Here is a 27,704-nt window from a genome sequence, read left to right on the forward strand (position 1 = left end):
CGCCGGCTGGTGCCGCTGGAGGCGGCGGCGGGCCCGTCGCACATAAAGCCCCGCGGCTCGGCCCTCCGCCGTGCTCACTGCGCCCCGCAGCCGGCTGGGGACGGCGCTCACCGGCAGCTGGTCATGGCCCGGAGCCTGAGCCCTGCAAGCTAGTCCTGGGCAGCCGCCGCGCCCCGCACGGACCGGCTCTGCCCTCCAGCCTCCCGCCCTCTGCCCCCAGAAGCGCTGCCCGGGGCAGAAGACACTGTCCCGCCTGTGTGTGCATAAAGCCCGACGGCCCCTTCCCTCGCCGCGCCGCTATCGCACCTTCTCGCCTCCTTCCCCGGGACCTCTGCTCTCTGCGACGAGGATGCGGGTGTCGCTGCTGAGCCCCCTGCTCCTGCTGTCTCTAAGCGCCGGCCCGCACGCCGCGGAGCTCCCGGCCGTGCGCGCCAAGTGCCCGGCCCGCTGCGATGTCTCCAAGTGCCCCAGCCCCAGCTGCCCCAGCGGGTACGTCCCCGACCGCTGCGGCTGCTGCCTTATCTGCGCCGCGGGTGAGGGGGATTCCTGCGGCCGCAAGGAGGACCCGCCGTGCGGGGACAGCCTCGACTGCCGCTACCCCATGGGCAAGCGCTTCGCCAAGGGCGTGTGCCAGTGCAAGCTCAGCGCTCAGGTGTGCGGCAGCGACGGCCGGACCTACGACAACATCTGCCACCTGAAGGCTGTAAGCCGCAAGGCGCTGCAGCACGGGCTGCCCGCCGTCGCCCAGGTTCAGAAGGGAGCCTGTGAATCGGGTAGGAGCATGGTGGGACCTGCGGTGGGGTGCGTGGCTGGGTGGCGCGGGGGGAGAGCCGGCTTCCAGGGTAAGGAACATCGTGAATTTTCAGTGCCCTGGGAAGACTAGGTGGCTCTTGGAACTGTAAGAAGTTCCAAGGACACGGCATCTCACCCAGCTGCCAATGACACCAACGAGTTGCCATGTACGGGATGAGTGCTCAGGTCCTTTCTGAACAGCAAAAGTCTTTCTCCTCGAACCTCATTGCGAGCTTGGTCTCGGTTTCGGAAGGTTTCCCCTCGGTAGCAGGGCTGTGGATGCTTCGGTGTTGTTCAGGTTGCTGCTGCAGTGCTCCGGTGAGGAGAGGCGATGGGAGCGAGCTGGGTGGAGGGTGATCGGCTGCCAGGGCAGGACAGCGGCCACGTCCTCAGCCGTCGCTGGCAGGGCAGCAGCACGGGCATGTTCTCGTCCTGCCATTGCCACCCATGTCGATGGCCGACGTGTTGGGTGGCATTGCCCGTGCAGGTTGCACAGCAGCGCGGGGGAGCCAGGAACACCTGTGCTCTAAGACCGCCCCTGGGGATATTGGGGTTGTTAATCAGATACACCTGACAGACAACACTAAGCAGGAAATGCCTCTAAAAGCCAATCAGGGCAGAAAAAGCATTGAGTAGTATGTAAACCACCTGAAAGATAGTGTTTTGCCTGGTTTGTTTTCTTCACAAAAAGGTTTTCTAGGCTTGTCGAGTTTTGAAAAAATGCCTGAGAACCTTTTTCACAGTTTAAAATATCGATATTCAGGATATCATATGGTCTTCTGTTTGTACTAAAGTATTGAGGCCATTGCTCAGATGCTGTGATATACTATGGCATCTTCAGGCTTGATGATTAAACTTTGGCAAGCTTAGTAATCATTTAAGTTAGCAATTTCTTCTTAATATTAAGACGTGTCTCTTTGTGGAAGCATTAATGCTGCTAGTATCTTTCCAGATACTTACTGATACGTTATTTTGAGGATTTGGTTTTGCTACCTTTCTAGTAGAGTTCCTGGAAAGAGAAGTCCTGTGCATAACAGAGTTCTAAAACATGCATTGGTGTTTCGATTATGTCAGGTGAACCACTAACCATCCTGTTTATTCATAGCAAACTGGCCAAAATTATTGGGAGGATTCTGAGGGAACAGGGCTACTGTTGTAGCCTTTCTGTGAACAGGGAGCCTTTAATCATGTATCCTGCTCTTGCAAGAAGGTAAATGAGTTAAGATGAAGGATGTTCAAGTGATATTCCTGGAGTTCCTTTAGGAATATTTTGCCAGAGCCAAGAATCGATCCAGATGCCAACCTGAAGCTGCAATGATTAGTCTTTCCTGTGAAAAAAAATAAATATAAATTGGATTTTGTTGGTTCCTTTTCACATCGACCTCCTTTGCTTTAGTACTCCTAAAACTTGGCTGGAACAGATCCATGTGAAATAATCAGAATGTTTAACCAAAATGAGTGAGCTAGCCTGCATCTGAGGCCTTACTTAGTGCTTGGCATTTGGTATATATGACATTTTCTTTAAGGAATCCTCCTGAATCTACTCTTAATAGGCTTAGGAATTTGGAGCTGTGAGGCAGAGGTAACATGTTTTTTTTTCAAGCAACTGTTTTAGTGTTCACTTTATTTTGGCTTTATTTTTTGTCCCAAAAAACCTCAGCTTAGATGAAGCATCTGGTTCTGTGTTAAGTTTTAAATTTTTTTATTCACTTCTACAGCTGCATAAACTGAAGCTCAAAGACACCGAGTGTCTTGCCCAAGGTCAGACTGAGTTGGTGGTTGAGCCAGGAATAGAACTCAATTATGGTATTTAAAAAAACAAAACAATAACATGCAATGGCTGTAATGAAAGGCTTGGAAGAAAGTTGACAGTTTAAAATTGCTGTCAAATTTCTCTCTTTTCCCTATTCTGAGAGAAATCTGGCCTTAGATGACTCAGAATTGAATTTGAAAGGATAAGCTAGTTATGAAGTAAATCCAGTTTTGCTTAACCATTCATATATTAAAACAATTTCAGATAATGAAAGCCTCACATAGTATGAATTGGCCTCTTTTAAGAACATGCACTGACCCTGAGGAGTAGCTTCTGACGTGCCTACTCCTGTCTTTTTCCAGTTGTTTATGTTGATGCTAAGTTGGATTCTGGCTGGGAAACTTAGCTGTGATTTCCAAGTGACAGCAGTCTGGTGCACAAGGATGTGTGAAAAAGGAGTAGTAAAGGGTGCAGGAAGGAAGGGAGGAAAGAAGTGCCCAGGATGACTGAGTAATAATTCCAAAATTGACTTTTAAAGTGGTTTTTTCCTTGTTGAAGTCCTAGATTAGCTTGAAGAACACCATGCTAAATTGCAAGTTCTATTCACAATGTACTAAAGGAGGTATGTACTGCATGAAGGTATAGGAAGTCCATAGTTGTTCTTCTCTATTCCTGTGTCCTCTTACTCACACAATTCATCTTATGAACAGACCTAGGGACTTCTCAGGGATACTAACAGAACAGTCTGCAGAACTCCAGAGCAAAGTTAAATTCCATGCTACAAATACTGATTCCCCCACCCCCTTTCAGCATTAGATAGCTTAATATGTGGGAGCATATTCTGAAACAGGTAGTTTTTTCCTGCCTTCTGTCACCTACTGTAATAAAGACAAGCTGTTACAAGCTGATGTGTAAGTAATGGCATAAATATTTATGGAGGACAAACACTAATCAAAGACCTGTTCTTATAGAGCCCTGTTTCTCACAGCAGCAAATTTGTTTTAACAATGCTACATGTTCTATTCAAGTGTCAAACTCCTCAGTCACTTAGAATCTATGGCCAATTTATGTGAGGCTTGTTTCTTGCACAAAGGGCTGGTTTTGACCCCTCAGTACAACTTTCTTAGTACAGTTAAGAATTCCCTCTTATGTTATTTTGCTAATAGTTTCTGTGAAGACAGTTTAAGTGTCAAAAATTTGTATTTTCTTACCTAAGATGTGGAAGCAAAAAAAATTTTTTTAAAAAATAACAAGTGCTATTTTGTCAGTGGGACAAGGAAGACTGAAAGATTAATTAGAAAACCCTGGAGGCTGGATTTGACACTGATTATTTGCTGGATTCTGTCCTCTGCACTCTTAAACTGAAGTCATTCTCAGAAAGTGGTCTTGATGAGAAGCCTCAGCAATGTCAGTCAAATATTTGGAAGATATGATCCTAAGAGAACATTTCTAAGAGAAATGTTTGAAATACAGTTAATGCATAAGCAGAGTCACTGCACACAGTTCTACATGGGCAATTTGGAGTGTGCCTGTACATAACCTTGAAGATCCAGAAGAACAATTGAGTATACGATTACTTGCATGTCTGAGAAGTTGACCCAGTAAGAGATATTGAAGTCTCCTACTGGTATTTTTGTCATCAAAGCCTTGCAGCTGCCTCCAGCTGTATTTAGGGAAATGCTCTGCAAGGTATTAGCTGGAAAACCAAACTGTAGTCACATTCCTGTACTGCTTGTTTTCATTAAGTCTGAGTTTGGTTTGAGTTCCTGCAGGTGAGTATGAATATTGTACAGTGTTTGATATATAATTCAGAGAATAGAACTCCACTGTTTTGTATAGTGTAGCTAACAGGAAAGGGATGTTCTCATTGCATCTCTTTGTGAGGGTCACTTGGGAAGAAGGTATAACAAGCATGTAAAGTCAGTGAGATGTCTGTGCTGAAAGGCTTGTGCCACTCTCTGTCTGGCCCTTGTGATTGCTGCATTGCACAAGAAAGCCACTTTGGTGTTGGTTCACCAAATTGTTTTCATCTGTGCACAGTAGACATCCATTGTATAAACAAGTTGCCTGAACCATAATGTGACATTAAACTCACCAAGGCTTTATGGTCAGTGCACAGCTATGCAACTTGATCTTAATGCTGAATTCATCAGAAAAGCTGCCCATGAACCTATGTTTCCAGCAGATGTTTCTGTTTTCTAAGCAGAGACATTATAATCTTTTATTTGTCTTTCATTTCTTTCCATAAAAGCACAGTAGGGACAGTGTTTATCCCTGGTGATCAGATCTGCCAGGTTGCAGTCCTCCCTTAGACATAATAATTTTGCTGAACTCACAGATCTTTTCTGAAGCTGGTTTTAAAAGGGGGATGGGGAGATAGCCTTAAAAGAATGAATTTCCCAGGCTCACAAATTCTTAATGAATATAAAATTGTGGATTGTAATACAATGTATTGTCATAAAGAAAGCAGCAAATGTGATTTGATTTAATTCTATGGGGACTAAGTTGGCAGATATCCAGAAACACTGTTTTTGAAAACGTAAATTGGTCTGGTTTTATTGTCTTCAGTGGGATTATGAGAATTATTTCTGCTGATATTTTTTCCACCTCTCTTCATACTCTGTTAACTACAGATTTGTTGGAGTTGTTCCTGGTTTACATCAGTGTTAATGAGATTGGAGTGGGTCTATTGTCTCTGCAAGCAAGTAAATAAAGCAGTATTAAATGAACTCATAGCCTGTAGATAACATCACTATCCAGGAAAAATCTTAGGATTATGGTAAGGATACTCTTACCTGACAGGCACTTAGCTTCAGCAATGCAAATCCAGTGTAGCTGGAGCCCACAGAACTGGAAATATACGATCACTCTTTACAAAAGAGGCTGAAAATCTCTAGCTCCTATTGATGCACTTATATCAAAATCTGAATTTTGAGTGTTCTGTGAGGGGAATTGGAGGCCTTAAGATCTAATAGATTATCTGGAATAATAGGATTGAAGTTCAAGTCTGCTGAAAATCTGATTGATTTGTGGCTATGGAGTAAATTGGGGAAATCTAGTTTTTTTGACTAGGAAATCTGTAGACTGCTAAAGACTAATACAGTATAAATTTGGCTTTGTTGCAAGTACAACCTGGTTGCAGCACCTTTGTTATCTTGGTTATACAACAGGTGGTTAATTGGATAAAATTATGTCTTCTTGCCAAGATAAATTAGCTGTAGTTAGTGTGAGATGATTTTGAACACTCTGTAATAACATGGAAAATAATGCACATTGTTGAGAAACCTTTGAAAAACTATTTGACAAATCTCAGGGGACAATCTCAAAATCTGCAAAGCTGCTGTGAACTCAGAGTTGTTACATGATCAGGCTGCAGAGACCCAAGGGCTGTGTGAGGCTCCACAAGGCAGCAAGTGTGTGTGTGTTGGTAGATAAATATTTTATCTTTTAGTAAGAACAGTACCAGCAGCTGATGTCTACCAGCTAATGCAAATCAAAGGACAGAATCTACTACTACTGATTCTAGTACTACAGTTATAACACTTGTGTTCAGGGTGACCTAATACAATGTATACAGTACAAGACATACAGTGTTGGATGATTTCTTCTTCAGTTTCTCAGGACACAATTCCTCCTTTTTGAAGGATATTGAGAACTTGTGATTAAAACCATCAGTTTAATAATTATGCATTAAAATGCTACTAATAATAACCAACACTTCAGTTCCCTTAAACAGGACTATAAATGTGAGTTTGCAGTTACATCTTCCATGTCCATAGTTGGAGTTCCTGCCACATCATATAATGTGTCTAAGAGTTCTGATCCCTACCAGCTTGCACAAAGCTATTCAAGAAAGATCAGTTTCCATGAAGATGTCTCAACTTTATAAGTCAGGTTTTACCTGTATTGCATCCCCACTAGAAAACAGTACGAACAGCTCATCTCTGAGACCAGTAGATCTTCAGACACATCTTTCATACAAAGTCTAAGTCTCTGTTAATTCTTGATCCTCCTTTGTTTCATATTTCTCTATATATAGTGCAGATTTGAATTTACTTTCAGGTTTGGCTATTCTTGTCTTCTGACTAAAGCAGGGAGGTTCTGGTCTTCTTCTCAGACTGAGAAGTATTTCAATGTGGTATGAAAAGAAGACAAGCTTTGTTTCAGTTTTACAGACTCCTCTCTGTGTTGCTGCATTTTATTTTTTTCCATCTGTTTTCATGTTTACATTCAGTCACCACATCTTTCAGATGTTTTCTCTCTGCCTCTCCCAAATCCTGCCTGTAAAGCCACTGCCACCCATGATGTTTATCTGGTGGCTAGTCAGGAGTGAGGCAAAACTGAGTTCTTTGACAGGCATCTTCCTCTTCTTTAAGCCACTTGCAGTGCTGTAACAATCTGGAATGGGCAGAACAGTTGAGCACTCACCAGATGAAAGGGATTGCCCTAACTCACATAGAGCTATGCTGAATTATGCCAACTGAAAGCCTACGTTCATCATTATTTTTCCCCCAGTTCTATGCTAGCTTATCAGCTGACAGTCTAGCCAACTGTCTTCTATTGGTGCTTGGTCATGTCTACTAAGATAAATGTGATGGTAATGTTATATCCTGTCAGTGAACACTTGCTGTATATGCAAGTGTTCAAAGTCTTTTTAGTAGACTTCAAAGGATGTACTGCATAGTCAGGCAAGCTGCTTGTGAACTGAAGGTAAGATAAATCTTCAGTGGCCTAGTAAGCAAAATAAATAACAGTATATTTTGCTTACATTTGACTGTCCTTTGTGATTTTTGTTTGCAGTGTCTCTTTTAAACAAAATACTAAAACAAGCATGTTCAGTTGGTCAGAGAGATTTTTTCAGAATGCGTGAGAATGTACAAAAATCTGAATCTGGTCCTGCCAAGTTGTTCCTTTTGTTTATTCTGTATCATATAAATCTAGCTTGCTAAATGTAAGCATGTTTTCTTTCCCTTCAGAAATAAATCCCATATCCAGTAACAGGAATAAAACCTCAGACTTCTGTGAATAAAGGTCTAAGTGTCTTGGTCTGGTTTCTTCAATACTTTCTTCCTTTGTACAAGTGCTGGCTCCATTCCATGGGTTCTGCCTTTGCTTTAGGTCTTTTGGATACTGTGGTAATGTAAGGCCTTGCACTTTCTGACTTCACATGTCCTCTAATATTTTCTTGGGAAAGCTTTCTGGGACACTGTAGGAACCATAACAGTTAGCTGTCTGTCACCCCCTATCTTATAAATTCTTTCAAAGAATAGAATAGATCAGTAACACATCTTTTTTGTATATAAATTAGACTCCATTGTGCTGTAATCTTTATATTTGTCCCAAATCCGTTACAAGGTTTAATAATCATAAAGCACCTGTAGATAAGGATTGCTCAGGATGGTTACAGAAGTAAAACTACACAGACTATGAAAATGCATGAGAACTGTCAAACATTTCTCCCTTTTCTGTGTATCTTTACTTTCCATGTGTTGCCTTCTACCTACTTACTTTTAAAGACTCTGGTAAAGGGGCAGCCGAAGAAAAGCATATACTTTCTAAAGACAGAATCCATATCTGGACTCATTGCTATGTTATGGGGTCTAGAAATAGGTAAATCTCAAGCTTTTAAGACCAGGTTTTGACTTTGTATGCAAGAGCTACTGTGGAGTAAGTTAATTCTTTAGCATGATTTGAACTTGGAGCAAATCATGATGGTGCAAAGCATCACTTCTGAAGAGTTGGTAGTATTTAGAAACGTAAATTTGGAGCCTATTTCTCCTGACTTAATGCAGAAAAAGAAATGTATCTCCTGGGATAAACATGTGCTGTTGTATCAGATTTGAAAAAGCAAAAAATTATATTGCTATACCTGATTACAACTTGTTTATTCCTGTCCCTAGATCCCACAGCTAATTTTAAAACATTGACTGTGAACACAAAAGATTACTTTGAGTGTGGTAATATGTCCCCTATCATATGTTTAACATATGTGGTGATATGTCCTCTCTATAAGATCTTCATTCCACACAATTAAATTCACTATTTATAAATGCTTTATGTAGCACTGTTTAATGCAGTACCACACTGGCTTTTGTTAGAACTTTTAGTAATCTATTGTTAGGCCCAGTTGTATGTGACAACTTAAATGAGAATTTGCAAAATGTTTAGGGGCAGAGTTTATAATTTACAGCAGGTTTCTAATGTGTCTACTTCACAAAAGCAGAACTTGGGTTTTAAGTGTGGCTCCCAAATGCTGCAGCTGTATTATTCCGCACTTGTTAGACCACATCTAGCATACTGCATCCAGTTTTGGATCACTCAGAATAAGAAAGGCATTGACAAACTGGATTGAGATCAGCAGGAGGTCATGAGAATGCCTGGGAGGACTGGACATACCTCCTGTGAGAAGAAGCGAGTGTACTGGGCTTGTTCATCCTGGACAAGAGAAAGCTCCAGGAGGACCTAAAGCAGCCTCCCTGTAGTCGCGAGGTCACCAAGAAGATATAGCCAGGCTCCTTAAAATGGTGCATAATGGGAGGATGAGAATTAGTGGGTATAAGGAGAAACAATGGGTATGAGTTGAAACATGAGCCTCGACAAGAAAGATTCAGACTACATGTAAGAAAAATGTTTATGTTACAGGGGACAGTGATGCAGTAGGACAAATTTCCCAGAGAGTTTCTGGTCTCTATCCTTGAAGTTTTGCAAACCCTAGCTGGACAGAGCCCTTGAGCAACCTGGTTTGCCTTTGAAGCTGACACAGCTTTGAGCAGGAGGTAGAACTAGAGTCTTCCAACATCCTTTCCAACCTAACCCATCCTGTGACCTTATGTGTTTTGGATAAACATCTGTAGTTGTACTGAGAAAAAAGCTTGAGGCAAGGCTTGTATACTTCAAGAAAAGTCAAAGAACTTATAGCTAAGTTATGCTGATGTTTAATTTTCTCAGGATCAGGAAAAATGCTGGAGAAGTTTTGAACAATCTTAAAGAATTTGACTTCTTTTGCAATACCTTTTGGAAACTATTCTAGCAGGAGAAACTGACCTATTCAAGGCAGGTTTGTCTTGCCTACTTACTCAAAAAAAGGTGTTGTCTTATTAACATATCCAATTCTTTCTGCTAGTATAGGTCACCTACAGTCCAACAGCCCAAGATACAAATTCAACTTCATAGCAGATGTGGTGGAAAAGATTGCACCTGCAGTTGTCCACATTGAACTTTTCCTCAGGTAACATTTTCCATTCTTTGTGTTTTAGTTACATTGTTTAAAAAAGGTCCACAAAGTTTTTCCATTATAGCAACTTTCCTTTTGAATTTGTGAAGTTTACAAAATACCCTGAAACATTACAGCTGACTTGTTTATCCAGAGAGCCACACATTTATGTGTTTTGTTCCTGTTCAGTAGATCCATTTTATTGGGTTTACACTCTTTACAGTACTTTACATATTGTCTACCCTGAAATAAGTCTATTTCATCACTGAAGATCTCTTCAGCCTTCACTACAATGTGTTGCTTGTTTAATTATATTTATCATCTCGGTCTAAATTATACATATTAAAAAGTCCAGAAGGTAAGCTGCCAAAATAGCACTTTGTTGCTTATTCTACTTTCATTGAGAGGTGATTTTATTTTGGCAGGGAGAGCATTAAGAGGTAGAATGTTGGCCAGATGTAACCTGTCTAAACACAGAAATTAATTCTGGTTTGCTGACCAGAACATACCAATATTCAGTGTGCTGAAGCTGGAGCTGAAGTGGCAAGTTTAGCTTTGAGTGCTCAAAGCAACCTGGGAGGCAAGTTTAAATAAGAGTGCTCAAAACAACCTGCTGTCAGACCAAATTATTGCAAATATTACATGTACTCCATTACTTGAGAAATTGTTTACTGGAAGGGTTGATGACATGTGTGTTCGAGTTAGTGTGATGGTTTGGTGGTTTGTGTTGGTGTGAATAAAGCACGCAAGAAATGAAGAGTAAGACAGAAGCAAACATAGGGGTGAGAGAAATGGAAACAAAAATAAACATCAAAAATTCTTTGTCAGTTTTTTAGGGGAAACAAATGTTTGTTGAATGAAAAATCATTTGTAACAATAAATGACAAAAAAAAATTTGAAAAAGAATGGTAATTATTAATGGGACTCTCCTAGAATGGGAAGGAAATTGTGGATTTTTATGCAAATTTTGTGAAATTGATGATGTAAAAATACGTCTAACAATCTTTACCTAATTTAGCACTAGCTGAGAGACAAGGATCAGATATCAAACCAAATGTCTATGAAAGTGCATCAGGGCTACATTATCAGACCAGACTACTCTTGAAACTGCATCATTAATTTGTCTGCAAAGGTGACGAAGCTGCATGCCCACCATGGGCTTGTCCACCATTATAGGGGCACCTGCTGCACTGGGAAGTTTAGTGAGATCCATTAGACAAAAAAAACAACCAAGAGGAAAAGCTGAGCTTATGAACTAGGGAGTACCAGTTCCATCCCCAACCACTAGCTTCTGTGAAGGGCAATAAAATAGGATTAAGCAAGCCATGGCCCTGACCGAAGAACCAGAGGTACAAAAGAACAAGATGGGTGAGGGTTTAGGGGGAAACAATGGTCCTGAAGCTGATCGTGATAAACCTTACTAACACCAGGTTGCTGATTTCTCATGAGGGGTACAATCAATAAATAACCTGGCACTTCTTGGTCAGTGGAGTAAGAAGGATTAATTAGAGATGTTGCCCTGAGATGGCTAGTATTGGTGGCAGGACGCTCTCATATTCTGGAGATTCCCCTGGAGTATAAGTTAACAAGGATAGGTTTTAGTCAGATCTAGTAAATTTTCTCCTGGACCATAAATGGATCTGTCCTTGTGGTGGTAGTGTATATATGTATGGCCAAACTTCGTGAATGAAGATTTGGGAAGGGCTGTCCCCACGTGGGTGTGCCCTTCCAGCCTGCGCAGTGGATTTTAGGTGAGGCTCAGCATGCACAGAACTGGCCCCACCGTTTAAGTCCTGAGGTTCATCTGCCACGGCCGAGCGAGCTTGGACGGGGCCAGCGAAGTCCTCAGGACTAGAACCTACAGCACCCGGCATTTCCCAGGAGGTCTCCCATCCAAGTACTAATCCGGGGCTGACCCTGCTGAGCTTCTGAGATCTGACGGGATCGGATGTCAGGGAAGCATTTAACTGCCCTGGTGGTAGTGTAAAAATGTCAAAAAATGGCTTTCTGCCTGGAGTACTCTAACTTTGCATAGGCCTAAAAATTTCTTATGGATTTTTTCTAGGATTTTTTAATATGCAAAATCAAGATAAGCAGGTTTTTTGAGACATAGCTTTGTGCACATGGTGATTGATCTTTTGAGGCACTGTTACAGCTGGAGATGTTTAATACCTTTATGTAGCTAAGATTATTTGTGCTTTCCCTATAAGTAAATATTTGTCCAGCAATCTCCTGGCCACTGACTCCTGGGACTGACTCCTTTACTGCTGAATAGCCCAGAATTTTCAAACAATACCCTAATATGGACCACAGCTTGCAAGAAAGAAGAATTTGTTGGCCTTTTCTTATCTTCTACCCAGGCACACTCTGTTCCCTATCAAATAGAAGGCCATTACTCAGTTTTTCATAGAGAAAAGTCATAATACTTTAGAGTTTTTAAAGTCTTTTAACTGACTATATTGCAACCTGTGTTGTTTCCCACCAGGTTTTACCCATTGCTTGTGTTTTTCATTTCTTTCTTTCACATTTCTAGTCCTTTATGTTTCCAAAATCATTTTCCTCTTGGTTTGCTTTTTCCTGCCAGTCTATGCTTGGGCTTTGTGATTCCTTAGACCTTCTTCCTTTCTGCCTCTGTCCAGCTGAAAGCTTCCTTCTTATTTTTCCATTAGAGGATCAATTGATTTGTCAGACCTGTTATTTCCCGTCATTGCTTTCTTCCTCTGTAGAAGCTGCAACCAGTGGGATCAGATGGGCTCATTCGCCTCCTTGTTTTTGTCACCTAGCCTCTGTACAAGGAAGCCTATAAAGACAGAATTGGAGACCAAAGGAAAAGGACCCTGCTGGTTGTCTGTAAAACTCACTTTCTATATCCCCAACTAACTAAAAGAAGTCAGAAGTTTCAGCAAAGGATCCTTTCTTTGTAGCTTTTTTAAATTTCATTTTTGTAAGGATTGCAGAATTTACCATCAAATGCTTTGTTATTTCTCAGGGTGAAAGGTGGTAAATGATTTCTAATATTTTCTTGTGTTTCCCTTATGACATATAATTACTTGCTTTTTTTTACAGGCACCCTCTCTTTGGTCGAAATGTCCCACTTTCCAGTGGATCTGGGTTTATTATGTCTGATTCTGGTTTAATTGTGACCAATGCCCATGTGGTGTCAAGCACCAATGCAATATCAGGGAGACAACAACTGAAAGTGCAGCTACAGGATGGAGATACCTATGAAGCAACTATCAAAGACATTGATAAGAAATCTGACATTGCAACAATAAAGATTCACCCTAAAGTGAGTGGCGTAAACAGATGCATGACTTCATTTGAAAACTATTTGTGTTTTATTTAGTGTGGAGCAATCGGCTGTAATATATGTTCAGGGATTCCTTGGAAGCATATCTGTGGAAAACAATATACTGAAATACAGGCCTGGCAACTTTTCATACCTTAGAATTAAATTACTTTGTCTTCTGTGCTAGAAATGGCTAAAAAATAAATGAAAAAGTGCAGCTAAGGTGGCAAAATTCTGCTATCTTTACCTGAAGAGCCAGGCTATTTTGGCTAATCCTTCTGCCTTTATGCCAGTATGCATGGTCTGCAAGGTGGTGCATAGTGTAGAGAGAGTGGCAGGCCGGTCAACAGCTGTTTTGTAGGCTGTTTTTAGGAGGAGGAGAGAACAATTTGCTGGAAAATGAGGAAATCTGTTTCAGAATCGTGCTGGCTTCTTTTCCTGGTGGAATTGTAAGGAACTACTGCTAGCAGTTTGTTTCTGAGGACAATTTAAAGCAGCAATGCTCCTGCCATAAGTTTTGAATATATGATAGTGAGTGACTCTTTCATTAATGTAATGGAAAGTATATGTTCCTAACTTGTTGCTAGTTTTTAATCTTTCCAATCAGGTTATTTTCAAGTGTAGGTTAATGCTCATTTCTTTCTGTTTTCATTTAAGAAAAAACTACCAGTATTGTTACTGGGACACTCTGCTGACCTGAGACCAGGAGAATTTGTGGTGGCAATTGGAAGTCCATTTGCCTTACAGAACACTGTGACAACAGGTATTGTGAGCACCGCTCAGCGAGACGGCAAAGAACTTGGCCTGCGGGACTCGGACATGGATTACATTCAGACAGATGCTATTATCAATGTAAGTACTAGGCATGTGATGAGTTTCAGTTTACAGTCCTTTCACACCTGTTAGGTATGGAAGTGCCCGCTCTGAAAGACGAATCCACTAAATAAAAACAGCTTTGTTTAAAATCAGTGATAGACTCTTCTTTTCTCAAAAGACTTTCTAGTGTCTGTGAGATGCGTTGTGAAATGTCTGATGTACAAAACTACCCTCTTTGAGGTTGTCTATGAAGATATGGCACTGGACAGACTCTCCTCATTATGTAGATCTTGTGCAGTAACACATGGTTGTATTAACCAACAGTAAATCAATTTCTCTCTCTCTGCCTTGCTGAGTTGTTCTGGCTGAGCAGCCTGTAGAACAGAGCCAGTTTCTTTCATCTCCATACATTAGAGCCAGATGGAGTAGCCAAGTTGATAGTATTTGCATCAATTTAGTGACAGGACACCCAGGTAAGAACTTAATGAAGCAGCTCTTTTTTTAAATTTTATATTCTTCTTTTCTCTTTGTGTGTCACATTCTCCAGGTAAGAATCCACATGTAAAATAACATAAAGACTCAGATACAATTTGAAATTAAGGGTCCTAGCACTGCATATTACATAGAAATACATGAAAATAATGGCCCTTCAGAGTAACTTGGAGGGGATCCAGAGAGTTAAGTGAAGTCCCTGTATGTGCATTTAACTTGTGCTGATTCTAAGAAGAGCTCTGGATGCATATCTGAGGTAGAAAATAGCCTGAAATTTTATAGTTTAAATCTGTTGTACATTGGAAGGAAAATATTTTCAGGTTTTATTTGTTGCACCTCAATGGCAAATTTGACATGTACTAACACTTAGTGTTTTATATACACAAAGTGCTTCACAAATGGTTACTGTCACCGACTTGTTGTGAAAAATTGTATGGGGGTAAAAAAGGCTAATATGACATAAAGATGAGCTTTTTCAAAAAGCTTTCTATGATTCAGGAACTGAACCTCTTGACATTAAATTAGCATTACTCTCGTCAGTTGTATAAGGAGACTAGGAAAACTTTGGCAATATGGGTTACTTTACAGCACATACTGAATTGGTGGCAGAGATGGAATTAGAACATGGGATTCTTGACTTCTTGCCTGTACACATTTTTCAAGCTCATACTCCTTTCTGGTTTGCATACTTAGGCATTCACTGGCCTCCAAAACTAATGGGCAGGTTTAGTCAAGGATAGCAAAGTGTGTCAGATAATGCTAGACCAAAGGAAGAACTGTAGCAGAGGAGGTGAGGAAGATTACAATATGCATTAATTGCTCTGCCATATGAAAGCATAAACTATGAAGATGGTCACTGGCATGAGGATGGTTTGTGCTTAGCTAATGCACTAGTTTTCTCCTGAGAATGGGAGGAGTTTGAGAGCTGGTCTATTCAGAGCATTTCTGTGGCTCAGCCAAGACTTTCCTGCAGAAATGTGCATGCAGCTGCCTTTTGAGAAATGCTGGGACAGCAGGAACATGGGGCAGGAGAAAACAGGGCCATATGTTCCTAAATGGAGCTATATTGCATGTGCTATTCTTTCATTGTCACATCCTTCAAGCAGAAGACAAGTGAATGAAAGATGATGTGCTGAGAAGGCTGAAAAATCATTATCTTGGTTCCTTTGTGTCAGACAGGCATAAAAATAAAGTATGCAGCCTCTGATCTGTGGAAAGATAGAATATAAGAAACTAATCTGTTTTGGTTTTTTTCAATTTTAAGCTGTTTTATAAACTTGAATGTCTCTTTTATTCTCCTGAGAATCTATACTGTTTGCCCAGTGCTATCTAAGAGTAAACAGTTTGTGTCTCACATTGCTGTCATACATTGCTTTTATTTCTTTTGACTTGTAAGTTGCTGCTCTTGGCTGTTCAGCAAACTTACTTGAAAACTCTGGCCTCACTCAAAAACAAACTTGTTGAGCCAACACGAAGATGGACAAGCAACTTCTCCAACTCTCATTTCCTGTGATCCTGTTGCATGTTTCCTTTGAAGGCCATTAGATATTAGGCAATTTTGGGCTGCTTAGAGCTGCTATATGCCCTCCCTAGAGAGGGTTACATGTCTGTGGTTACTAAATCAATCCTCATGTACTAGCTAACTCATAGCAATATGCTGTGATTAAGTATGCAAACTGCTCTCTTCTCCAGTGGAGAGTGAGACTGACAGTGTTACAAATCAAAGTGATGAATAAAACTAAAACTGTATGAGCACCTCACTAAAGTATGACTTTAAACAGCAATTAATCATTGCAAAACATTGTTCTGACAGCTTCAGAAGACTCAAAATACTAATTTTAACTATTTAATGATTCTTCTTAAACTTAGAGTCTAAGTATTTGAAGTGGTAAGTTGCTGTTCCAAACTCAAGGACTGTTTCTGAAAAAAAAAAAATTCCAATGGTAAGAGCTGAGAATGCGTGGGGTAAAACCTACCTGTGATCTTCTGTGATCAATACTATGCCCACTGGTGCCGTCTGAGAAGTGACCTCCTCTTTCATTTACTTACAAAATACTGCTTGAAATTAGAATTGCATTTCCTACAGTGAAGCACTGATTTATTGTTCCCTTATGTCATTTTTACAGTATGGAAACTCTGGAGGACCTCTAGTTAATCTGGTAAGTCCATGTGATTTGGTTTTGTTTGTTGGTTTGGTTTTTTTCAAGAGCTAGTTTGCAATAAGTGGGACAATGTTCTCTTGGAAAGATTCATAGGTCATACCAGCTTCCATTCATTCAAGACTGAAGCTAATGGCAACTATGCAAATTAGGTCTCAGGTCATACATTACAGGAAAACATTTCCCCATGGAGCAGAGGCAGTTTTACATAGCAGTAAGAAATATGGGATCTGGTACAAGCAGTTATGCTTGTTCCCACTATGAAATCTGGGATGCACAAGAAAGATGAGGCCTGGTTAACCTGCACAACTGTTTTAAAATAGATGGCTTTAAACCAGCACTGGTTTTGCAGGTCAGTGAACTGTGGCTATAGTGGTAGTAGTGACTCCGCTGTCTGCTCGGCAGACAGAATCTCAGTTGAACAAACTGTGCCGTAATCTCTCTGGCCATCACTGTTAAATGCGAAATGGATTATGAATCAGAGCCCAGATCCTCCCTTACAAGTAATGTTTATTTCTTGAGTGATTACAACATTATGAAATTTCTTATGCAAGCTTTTAACATGAAACGCTAGGCAGTGAGCTGAACCCTGTCACTTAAGAGCAAATTAATTGGGTGTTGTCTCTTAACAGGATGGTGAAGTGATTGGGATTAACACTTTGAAGGTCACAGCTGGAATTTCTTTTGCTATTCCTTCAGATCGTATCATTCAGTTTCTCACAGAGTCACAAGACAAACAAAGTAAAGGTAAGATCTCCAAGAAACAGTGACATCTTCCAATTATCATCTTGATCCTGGTGAAGTGCCAAAAGACAGGGGTCTGGGATCCTGTTACTGCAAGGAGCAGCACCATTTTGCAGCATAGAGCATCACAGACTTGGAAATAGAAAACAACTTCACAGAAGTGGGAGAAACATTTTATTACTCAAACCCCCAAGGAGCAGATAATATCTGTATAAATCTGGGAAATGGGGCCGCTGAGGATAGTGAGGACATAGGTTAGTCATCACTGTCTCAAATGATCTTGACAACAAATGATGACCTGTTTAAGGAGTCTTATCCTCCTCTTTTGTTTATTGTCCAAGGAAAAGGAGAGTAAGGTGTACTGTGGAGAATAAGGTAAAAACTTCTTTAAGCATCTGTCCACAGGTGGAGTGTAGTGTGTGCATTGTCAGTAGAACCGGATCTTTATTTTATCATGGTCATCTATGTCAGAGCTCTATAACTGGATGTTGTGATAGACTCTCAGACCCTGTTGCAAGAAGGGCTATGTATTAATTAATGAAGAAACACAGGGGAATTTGGGAGAAAGGCAGAAAAAAAGAAAGGCCTCTGCACCAAAAAGCATATAAATCTGGCAACTGACAACTGCAGCATTCTGGACTTTTTTTATGTGCCTGCATTTTATCTGTCACCCTGTTCTAGGTGTCATACTAAATGCTGCACAGCCGAAGATGATTTAGTAATGCTGCATGCAGGCCAAACCTTGCTTGCTCTTTTGCTTGCCAATTTATCTGTCCACACCCTACTACTCATCTTTTATCATGAGTGTTGGCTGCTGCTTCTTTTCTTGAATCTTTTTGTTATTAATCTTGTCTTCTCCTGAGTTCATGCAGTTCTTGATGCCAGAGTTGTTTCCCACACTATTCTCCTCTCAGTGTTTTCTTGGATACTATTATTTCAGAAATTTCCCTTAGTTAGAGGTTTTAAAATTATGCATCTGCTTGTATATATGAAACCATCAAAGTTCTGATGAGTCCCCTCACTTGTGTTTTGCTGAATTCCACAAATGGTATTGCTTTCACTGTTGATTTGGGGGGTTGGGGAGTAGAGGAGAACTAGATGAAAAATAGTTGTTAATAATGTGCTGAAAAGTACGTTTCAAATTAGCTGACTTAATTTTTATTTTCTTTTGGCCAACCCGTCAAAAAGCCTGTTTATTCACCCCGGTTACTCACTGATTGTTGGCTTCTGAAACAAACAGGTCTGTATCATTAGTGATGTTACCCTTCAGAACCAAAGTGCTCATCCCAAACCTGGGAGCAGCAGTGGCTCACCCTGCAGGAACGGTCCTAGAGGCACAAAGGCAAGGCGTGTGCAGAAAACCCACCATCAGCCAGGGGTTTCCTGGTAACTGAGGCTGGAAAGTCAGTGAAGGTTAGAGGTGCCACTGCTGAAATCCACACTTTGCTCCTTCAGGCACTGTTGCCTCTGGAGAATGATGAGACTGCTGCATCCCCAGAGATGACTTTGCCTATGAAACCCTAAGAAGAAACGTTGTGAAATATTCAAATTTATAGTGTGATTGTAACATACAGAATTCTTTCCTGTTTTAATCATTCACATTATCATCTAATCAAAAGGATTCACACTTTCTTTTAGTGTCTGTGTGACTATCACTGCTTGGAATACCCTGGGCATAGCCAATTTAATTTTTTTTTTTAATTTTTTTTTTTTTTTTTTGCTTTTCCTTCTCTGAATTACATCTTCTATTTTTGATACAGGCAGAACAGTCATTTAAAGCCCTTGATACATCGAGAAAGTCTCTAGGAGATATCTTCACCATACATTTGATCCTCAGTTTGCATTTTTTAGGCCTCTAGTAATAGTTTTCAGGTTTACTGCATAGTTGTTATTTCTTGGAATAATGAAATTATGTAAGAAGAATATTTGGGATGTTTTTGTTATGTTTTTTTTGCTCCAATTATGTTTCAGTAGGATCCTCCCTTATGGTACAGTTGGGTCATAGAAAGAAGTTTATTACCATTTTCCTTTTACTATCATATTGCATGAAGATGATAAAATTCCCTTAGGATACAACTCTTTCCAGATTTACTCTGACATATAGTAGATACTCATAGTATTGTTTAATAAGCTTAACCTTAGTCTCTTAAATATCAGTTTATGACATAACTACCAATTTTTTATAAAATATAATTTTTAAGTCTAGTCCATTGTATGTAACTGTAAATATCTGATCTACTGAAGTACAGGAGCAGAGAAGGGGAAGAGGAGAGGACAGCATTTGAATGAAGTATTTGCACTGATTATTGTTATCTAAACATTCTGTATTACCTGATGCATGGGTAATACATCTGAAAGCCTTTGCTAATTTTGGATTTATCAGTAATAATACCTCTGGAAGTAATTTTTTCTTTTTTTTTTCTTTTCTTTTTTTTTTTCTTTTTTTTTTTTATTCCAGTGTCTTTCTCTTTAGTATCCCATAAAAATTTCTTACTGTCAGTCTTGGCTCTAATATCTATTCCTAGTCTAGACTTCAGTGGAACAGTAAAACTAGAAAGTATTTAAACTTGGATCATTTAGAATGGTAGAGAATAAGTTAGCAACTTAAGAAAATATTAAAGAGAAAATCCAGCCTAAGAGGTCAGCCTGGCCTTTTGTATGTTTGCAGAAAAAGAATAAACCCTATTTCATATGGGCAAGTAGCAGTGGGGTTCTTTCTTGGCCACACCCAACAAGCAATTTCTGTGAATCCGCACTTACATCCCAAGGACACTCTATTAGTTGTGTTGAAATTATATGCTTATCTATGTATTTAGATGATTATTACTGATAATTATTACCAATAATCATAAGGGCTGCTTAGAACGCTTGCTGACTATAGATTCAGACTACTGAATAAATTCAGCTACACAGTTCAGCATTATAGTCGAGCTATTTTCACAGTTTCTGTTTGGCAGTGGAATATATCTTAAATGCTTTCAGGACTGCTCAAGCAATCTGCAAGATGATCTAAGTGCAAAAGTAATTAGCAGAGAAATAGAAGTTTTACCTGCTGCTTGAATAAGTGCAGGATCCATTTCTTCAGTCAGAGATCTTGGTGACATCCTGGCCCCACTGAAATCAAATGCATTTACTCCTTTCCTATGTTTGAGTAGCTGACCCCTTACTTTACTTTGGCTTTATCAGCTTTTTTTGCCATGGTTTATAAGCTATAAACACTTCTGCCTTCAGCTGGTGTTTGTCTGGTTTGTATCTCTGCTGTTACAAGATCAGTAAATAAAGTTCAACAGTAAAGCAAATCTTTTCTTACTGTGGAACAGTAATTTCTGTAAATAGTGAACTGCTTCTAGATACTTGGGGTCAGCTGCTTGTGACTTTGTATTAACACAAAACAGATTTAAGTTTAAACCAGTGATTGAGGCTGGTTTGCTTGACCTCTGGAATTGGTGTTTAATCTGGCCTGGTGTTTACAAAAAATTAAATGAGATTTGAATATCTCTCTCTGCTCTGCTGTGCTCCTGCTTTAAGCCACAATGGTTTCACATTTACTCGACCTGATTGTTCCAACATAAAAACCTTTTAACTACAGCTGGGACTGCACCCTTGTGATGTGCTACATAGATGTACAACCTCACTTTATTCCACTTCTCCTAATTATTTTTATTAAGCCTCATGATTGCACAAATTACCAGAATGACAGGTTTTGAGACTTTTTATTCATAGAGCAGATGTACCATGACAGCGTTAGTTCCAGGTGCCCCACGCTGTTCTGCCAGTGTGACTTAGCCCCAGTATCACAATGCCTATCCTTTGGAAATAAGAAAACAATACAGTTGGTTATCTGTGCCTGTTCAGTCTCTGCTGATACTTGGAATAATCTGGACAATTATGTTTCCTCTAATAATTTTCGTTGAAAACTTTGCGGTTTGTGCAAAATGTTTGACTTGAGTTAAATGAATGGAATGGATTTTGCAAAATAAAAGACCTGAATTTTTTTTTCCTGTGTTCTGACGTACAAAATGGCTTGAGGCTAGGAAGGAGAGGAATGCAGACTCTCCTGCTGAAGTAACCCATAGTTCATATGTGTTAGTTTTACTTTATACAATAACCTGCTGCTCTTATTGTATGAACTGCTACTTGCAGTGTGGTAAACTTACTGTGGAGAGAGGCAGAAGGCCTTTTTGAATTTTAATGCATGAACAGAAGTGAAATAATACCCCAACCTGCCCAAAGGTGAAGGTGAAATGAGACTTTTAGTTTTGAATAAGTCTGTAGTTACCAGACTTTTTTCCTAAAGCCTTAGGTTTACATGTATTGTTAGTCACTGGGGAAATAATTCCCTTTGATGTCAACGGCATTTCTTCTGTGGCTTTTCATTCTTGCTGTTTTGTTTCTTCCAAATCAATTTATTTTGTCCCTTCTTTCATTTTTCTCTCATGTAAACATTCTTAACTCAGCCTCTAGAGTATTCTTTGTGCTTCTCCTTGTTGCTGTATAACACAGGCAGTGACCAAGAACAAATTTTGTAATACAAACAAAAAACTATCACTAGAGAGTCTGTCACTGATGTATATTGTGAAGGCAATTTCATCATTTACCTGTCCACATTGCAGGGACCAAGGGATTATTTTCAGGTGGGAGAATTATTATATTTATATATTTTGAAAAAGTGAAAACTAGCACTAGCAGACTAGAGAAGTGCTATGAGCTAGTTCATGGCCATGCCCAACCCTCTTGAGACTTCAATTTCAAGTTGTTGGACTTCATGACACCCTCACATTAGCTGATCTTGATCTTATTAGTTCCACTTCAAAATAGAAGAGAGCCAGAACATTTCAGGGCAAAGCAGGGTTGACAGTTACAGATGTAAAATTGCTTGGAGTGTAGTAAATCTAATATTTACTAGTCAACTTTTTCAGTGATCTGGATAGGAATATTGGACATGCATAAGATTCAGGACTAATTCCTTTACTTGGTAGTGTTTTTCTTGGAAAGAATAAGAGTGGGAGAAGATTGTGTACATGTACTTTTTCCTCACATGAGAACCTGGAGAAACTCAAAGACCTTGTGAAGTGCTTGTGCTGGAACAAGTAAGGGGAAATATTGTTTCATACCGGATGTAACTAAGTACTGGAGCACTCATTTAAGGAAGTCATAAACTGCTTTTTTTTTCATAAGACAGCTGTGCAAAATCATGACTGCTAAAAGCCAACTACAGAAATGTGGTGTTCTCTCTTAAGAAGTGAATTTTCACTAATTTAAAATTCTGTGGAGTCCTGGCTAATCATGGAATTATTAAATAGTTTGTATTGAAAGGGACCTTTACAGGTCGTCTAGTCCAAGCCCCTGCAATGATCAGGGACACCTTTCACAAGACCAGGTTGCTCAGAGCCCTCTCCAGCCTGCCCTTGAACGTTTACAGTCTGAGACATCTACCACTTCTTTGAGTAACATGTTCCAATGTTCTACCACTCTCATTTTAAAAACAAAATAAAAAAATTCTTCCTTATATCTATCTAAATCTCCCAACTTTTAATTTAAAATTATTACCCCTTGTCCTGTAGCAAAAGACCCTGCTAAAAAGTTTGTTCCCATGTCGTGTAAGTCTTCTCTAAGTACAGAAAGGCCTCAATAAGGTGTCTCTGGAGCCTTCTGTTCTTCAGTCTGAACAGTGCTAACTCTTCCATACTTTCCTCATACCAGACGCACTCCATTTTGGCTAAGATATACTTGTGTTTTTTTAAACTTGCTTTTCATTCTTTGGGGTAAAAATAACAAGCCATTCGCACTACAATCAGTGCGAGTCTTTTGTTGTATGTTCTAAGGTGAAAATTTAAATTTCTTTAAATCCCATTTCTACATTTTAATGAGAATACCATGTGATTAAATTGTCTTGACCCATTTGAGATTAAATGGTAGTTGCTTGTAAAATTTTGTGTTTACTGAAATCACGTGGTACTAGATCACATGAATTTCTTGAAGGAAAAGCCCTTATGGAGTATAAATGACCTTTTTTCTTACCCTCACTGGCAGGGAGAGGGGTTGTCATTCTACACCAAGGCTAACCAAAGTTTAAAAAATAAACTCAGTGTAGATGTATATAATTTTGTTTTAGCTTTGTTAAAGCTGATATATCCTGTTTTAATTTTCAGATATTTTCAGTCATCAGAGTAGCTGGTTTTGTCCATATTTGCCTAAATTTCATAAATATTCTCTGTGTTACTTTCAGATGGAAAGAAACGTTTCATTGGCATCAGAATGCTGACAATAACTCCTGCGTAAGTATCTAGAAAGGTATGATCATGCTTACAGGATGTGGTCAGTACTGGCTCAGAACTTCATTCAGCTTTCATTCCAAATCTCCAGAGAATCCAAAAGTGGACATTAGCTTCTAGGAAGTCTGAAAATGTTTTAGTGCTATTGTTGAAATCTATGTTCTGAAACCTGGAAATTCTGTAAATACTGATAGCATTGGATTCCCTGTTATACCAAGGGAAATTAGGAAGAGCCAGAACACGGATTTTGGTTTGTGACAAGGACATCTGGAGTTACATTGGGTTTTTGGTGACATTGAAACAAGCTGCAGTTTTTAGATGACTGTGAGTGCCAATGACAGATTAGTTAAAGGAGGGTTTGATGTTGATTTTATCAGTGCTAGTGGTGGCCATATGATGTAAGATTTGGTGTCTATTAGCAACTACTTTCCTTCCAGTTAAAATGCCAAACTAAAGCTTCATGCTAACAAAGCCAGAATATGGACACTCTCCTCCAGTTCTTAACTTTCTCTTCTCTCTTACACTGCTTTGTGTCTTGCCGTTACCCAGATATTTTCTGGGATAACAAATGAGGGCTCTTACACTGACGTTCTTCCCCAGCAGCAGGCACATTTCCAATGTAGCAGCAGACTACAAAATTAAACAAGACAATTTCCATCTGGGTTTGTAGTAAAGCCGTTTTTGTTTATTGAGTTACACTCTTTGCAGTCCTTCGTGAAGGGTCAGATCCTCAGCTGGAATGAATCAGTGAAATGGCATTAACATCACTGATTGAGAGAAACTCAGAATGTTCCTCTGTGTAACTATGAAGTGAATGTGATGTGAGATTTTACAGATTTTGTGGCATCCAGTGAAGCCATAGATGTCTATGGGCTTTTTTCAGAAAAAAAACTACTTCCCTTGGTGTGTTTGCTTTGGTCATTTAACTGCTATCTTCCTCAGTACAGTCAAATGAGGAGAAGCCATGTGCAGCCATTCTAGTTTGTTTTCCATCTGCAAGACCCCAGTTTTTCATGGAAGACAGCAGAGTAATCCATCCTTGATCTAAACCCCCTTTTTTCTAGAAAAGGGTTTTAACCCACACTGTACACAGACCTGAAATGATGTCATCACCTCTGAAATGAGGGGATGTTTGTAGAGCCTTTATTTTGCAGCTGGTTCCTGTCTTCTTTCTTTAGAAAAGGATGCACAAACAATTCCTGAAGAAAACTTGAGGAAACTAATGTTTCCTTGGTAGACTGTCACAGTTCTGATCTATCTGCTGGCTGAAGTCATCAAAAGCTCTATTGTCCTAAGATAAAGACAAATCTGAAAAGATTTGCAGAAAAAAAATAGAAGCAAAATAGTTAGCAAATTTCTGCCCCAATGCCAGCATTAATTCTTTGGGCAGAAATGTCTTTGGCCCTGTACAGCTCCTAGGACAGAGAGTGCTCCTGTCCTTGTGCTCGTGTACAGGCCCCTCTGTGCTACTGCTACAGAGAGCAAAAGTTAAGTTCTTATAGGAGAGGTATGAGACCATTAATTAGTTTTGACTCTTAAAATCTATGTAACTTGTTTAAATCCAAATTCCAATACTCTACATTTTCATCACAGAATAAGGGTCAAGAAATTGTCTTTCCTCTTTTGTCACAAAAGTTTTAAGAATAAGTAAAAATTTTTGAATGCTTCTGCCTTTGTGGTGCAATCAAATGCTGTATAACTTTGTTTTTCTTTTAGCTTGGTGGAAGAACTGAAGCACAACAATGCTGATTTTCCTGATGTCAGAAGTGGAATTTATGTACACGAAGTTGTTCCAAACTCACCTTCTCATAGGTACGTAGGGCATATTAGTATCTTCATCATATCTGCAAATATATAATGGCAAGTAATATTTCTATTTAACCAATTTTTAATACCAGTCTTGATCTGTACTTAAAAATTAAAAATTGTGCCTTTAGGTTTAAAATACTTCTGCTAAGATTTTACTCACATCTACAAAACTGAAATATTTCAATATCAGAACTATTTAAATCATGTATTTGTTTAGGTTGGAAATGACCCTTAGAATCATCAAGTCCAACTGTTAACCCAGCACTGTCAAGGCTACCACTAAATTCTGTCCCTAAGTGCCACATCTACACACCTTTTAAATATTACCTCCAGGGATGGTGACTCAAACGCTTCCCTGGTCTCTTCCAGTGCCTGAGAACCCTTTCTATGAAGAAATCTTTCCTAATACCAATCTAAACATCCCCTAGTGCAACTTGAGGCACCCCAAATACAATGAACAAATTTTATTTTTGTGATGTATGCTGAATAGTAATAAATAGAAACTTGGATTAAGTTTAAACAGGAGACAGGATAGGATTCACATTATCTGAGACAGTGTTTTATCTTAGGAGAAGAGACTCTTTGACAGAAAGTTGCAAAATAAATATATATGTAAAATTATTTTAGGAATTATTAAAAAAATGCAAAAATAATAAAAGCAACTATTCTGGATTACATTTGAACTGCAAGAGAGAAGTAATTTGCCAGCACTTCAGCTGGTGCACTTTACTTGCCTTGAAATTTTGATAGGAGTTTAATTTCCAATGGTTGAAATACATACTTGAGTCATAAAAGCATGATCTTGTAAACACATGGAGTGAAGTGAGTCAGTCATAGATAAAAGTATTTTTTGTTCCTTCTTTGCTGTAGTTTTGTGGAAATCAAAGAGCTAGACTCATTTTTTTGCTGTTCTAGAGCAAAAATCCTCAATGAGGCTGATTTTGCATTTAGCAAGTACTACCCATTATTCTTTCACAGCCAAAAGGGTGGAACTTCCCTTCAAAGAAATTGGAAACAAGTATCAGTTTATCACATCAGCAGAAAAGGTGATGAATAATCTTTGTAGTTTTTCTCTACACAGAATGCATACTGACTGCCTTTTTCTTCTTGTCTTTGCAGAGGAGGGATCCAAGATGGAGACATTATTGTGAAAGTCAATGGGCGTCCTTTGATGACTTCCAGTGACCTGCAAGAGGCTGTGATGAACGAATCACCTCTACTACTTGAAGTTCGAAGAGGAAATGATGACTTGCTATTTAACATTGAGCCTGAAATTGTCATGTAAATAGAAATGAGGAAGCTCTCACCATAATTAAACTCACTTATTCTGGAACACTAGATACCTCCTTTACAGCTACAGTAATTATACTTCCTGTTGACTAATGACAAGGTGGACTTACTTAATTGCCTGAGCCATTTCTGTACATAGTAGCTAGAATGACTTAAATGATGCCATTTATAATTTAAATTTCAAAGTAACTTAAGATCTGTGTTCTGGGAAGGAGAAGAAACCCAAATTTTGGGGAGCTGGTAGAAATGGGGCCCACTTCCAGTTCCTTCAGGTCCAGAGCAGAGTCAGTTCTGCATTTTGAAAGACCAAAATACTACTGGAAGTGAGGAAGCACACAAAGGGGGAAATTATTCTTAAACTACAATTGTGGCTGCAGCAGACCCAAGTTATTGCAATGCATAATCAAGCTATTTTTTTCTATGTAACTTTTTCAATGTGAACCTATTATTGGCAAAGCTTGTACTTGTTTGTAGTGCTTCAGTGCTCCATGTCAGTGCAGGTAGATTAAATCTGTAAATATTGAAAGGAGCAAAAATGGTATCAGGCTATAGAGTGTTACACCTAGGTCATGCAATTTTGGAATATAGTAAATGATTCTTATAGAATTAATGCCTTATTATATATAAATCAAAACGATGTGCTGAACAAAGTTAAGTTTGAGAAAGTGCATAGTTTTTTAAGGATTTGATACAAACTACTTTTGCATTTTCCTGTTAAGCTTTGCTGTAAAGTTGTTACACTACTTTTTGCTTGGACTGTGTATGTTTCTACTGTAAGGAGATTAAAGTTTACACAAAAAATGTATTGGTGTAAAACTCTTTTAAACAAGTAAGTCTTCCTTGCCTCTTCTGTCTGACTGGAACAGATTCTCCCAAGAGAAAATTTTCTTACAGAAAATTTGGCCCTGATGTTATGAAAACATTTTGCATCCCTGTGATATAATTATTCTGCCCTATTTAGACTATGTTTAGAAATGGTTTGCACACGAGTCATTTATTTACACTGTTTTTTCCATATTTATGACTCGTGCTTTGATGTCACTTAAAGAGTATCTAGTTGGGATGCTGTTGT

At 39.3% G+C, this 27,704-nt stretch overlaps 1 protein-coding gene and 1 long non-coding RNA gene across 4 annotated transcripts in view; one reads left to right on the plus strand and one right to left on the minus strand.

Moving 5' to 3' along the window:
* LOC139672563 (uncharacterized) overlaps nt 1-676 on the minus strand; it is a 34,016-nt gene extending 33,340 nt beyond the window's left edge. For both annotated transcript variants that reach the window (XR_011697949.1, XR_011697950.1), the window contains exon 1: nt 307-676. This is a non-coding gene — a long non-coding RNA (uncharacterized lncRNA). The remainder of the gene's footprint in view (nt 1-306) is intronic.
* Nucleotides 15-27,435, plus strand: HTRA3 (HtrA serine peptidase 3). 2 transcript variants are annotated; one of them, XM_071556876.1, is made up of 9 exons: nt 15-773; nt 9,674-9,773; nt 12,825-13,047; nt 13,705-13,899; nt 16,482-16,514; nt 17,147-17,261; nt 23,488-23,536; nt 25,250-25,345; nt 26,462-27,435. In XM_071556876.1, the coding sequence occupies exons 1-9, from the start codon at nt 350-352 to the stop codon at nt 26,625-26,627; spliced, it is 1,401 nt and encodes a 466-aa protein (XP_071412977.1). In that variant the 5' UTR covers nt 15-349; the 3' UTR covers nt 26,628-27,435. The 2 variants fall into 2 exon arrangements, with proteins under 2 accessions (XP_071412977.1, XP_071412978.1); XM_071556877.1 differs by lacking the exon at nt 26,462-27,435 and having other exon boundaries at nt 23,488-23,552; nt 25,250-25,327.
* The last annotated feature ends 269 nt before the right edge of the window (nt 27,436-27,704 follow it).

Source organism: Pithys albifrons, chromosome 5 (assembly GCF_047495875.1).
Source record: "Pithys albifrons albifrons isolate INPA30051 chromosome 5, PitAlb_v1, whole genome shotgun sequence".
NCBI classification, from domain to species: domain Eukaryota; kingdom Metazoa; phylum Chordata; class Aves; order Passeriformes; family Thamnophilidae; genus Pithys; species Pithys albifrons.

Bases quoted from the DNA above. Each gene is read 5' to 3' on its own strand.
- HTRA3 (XM_071556876.1), top strand. From the start codon at position 350: ATGCGGGTGTCGCTGCTGAGCCCCCTGCTCCTGCTGTCTCTAAGCGCC. The intron at 13,048-13,704 runs GTGAGTGGCGTA...TTTTCATTTAAG, and splicing joins CAATAAAGATTCACCCTAAA to AAAAAACTACCAGTATTGTT. The intron at 23,537-25,249 runs GTAAGTATCTAG...TTTTTCTTTTAG, and splicing joins ATGCTGACAATAACTCCTGC to CTTGGTGGAAGAACTGAAGC.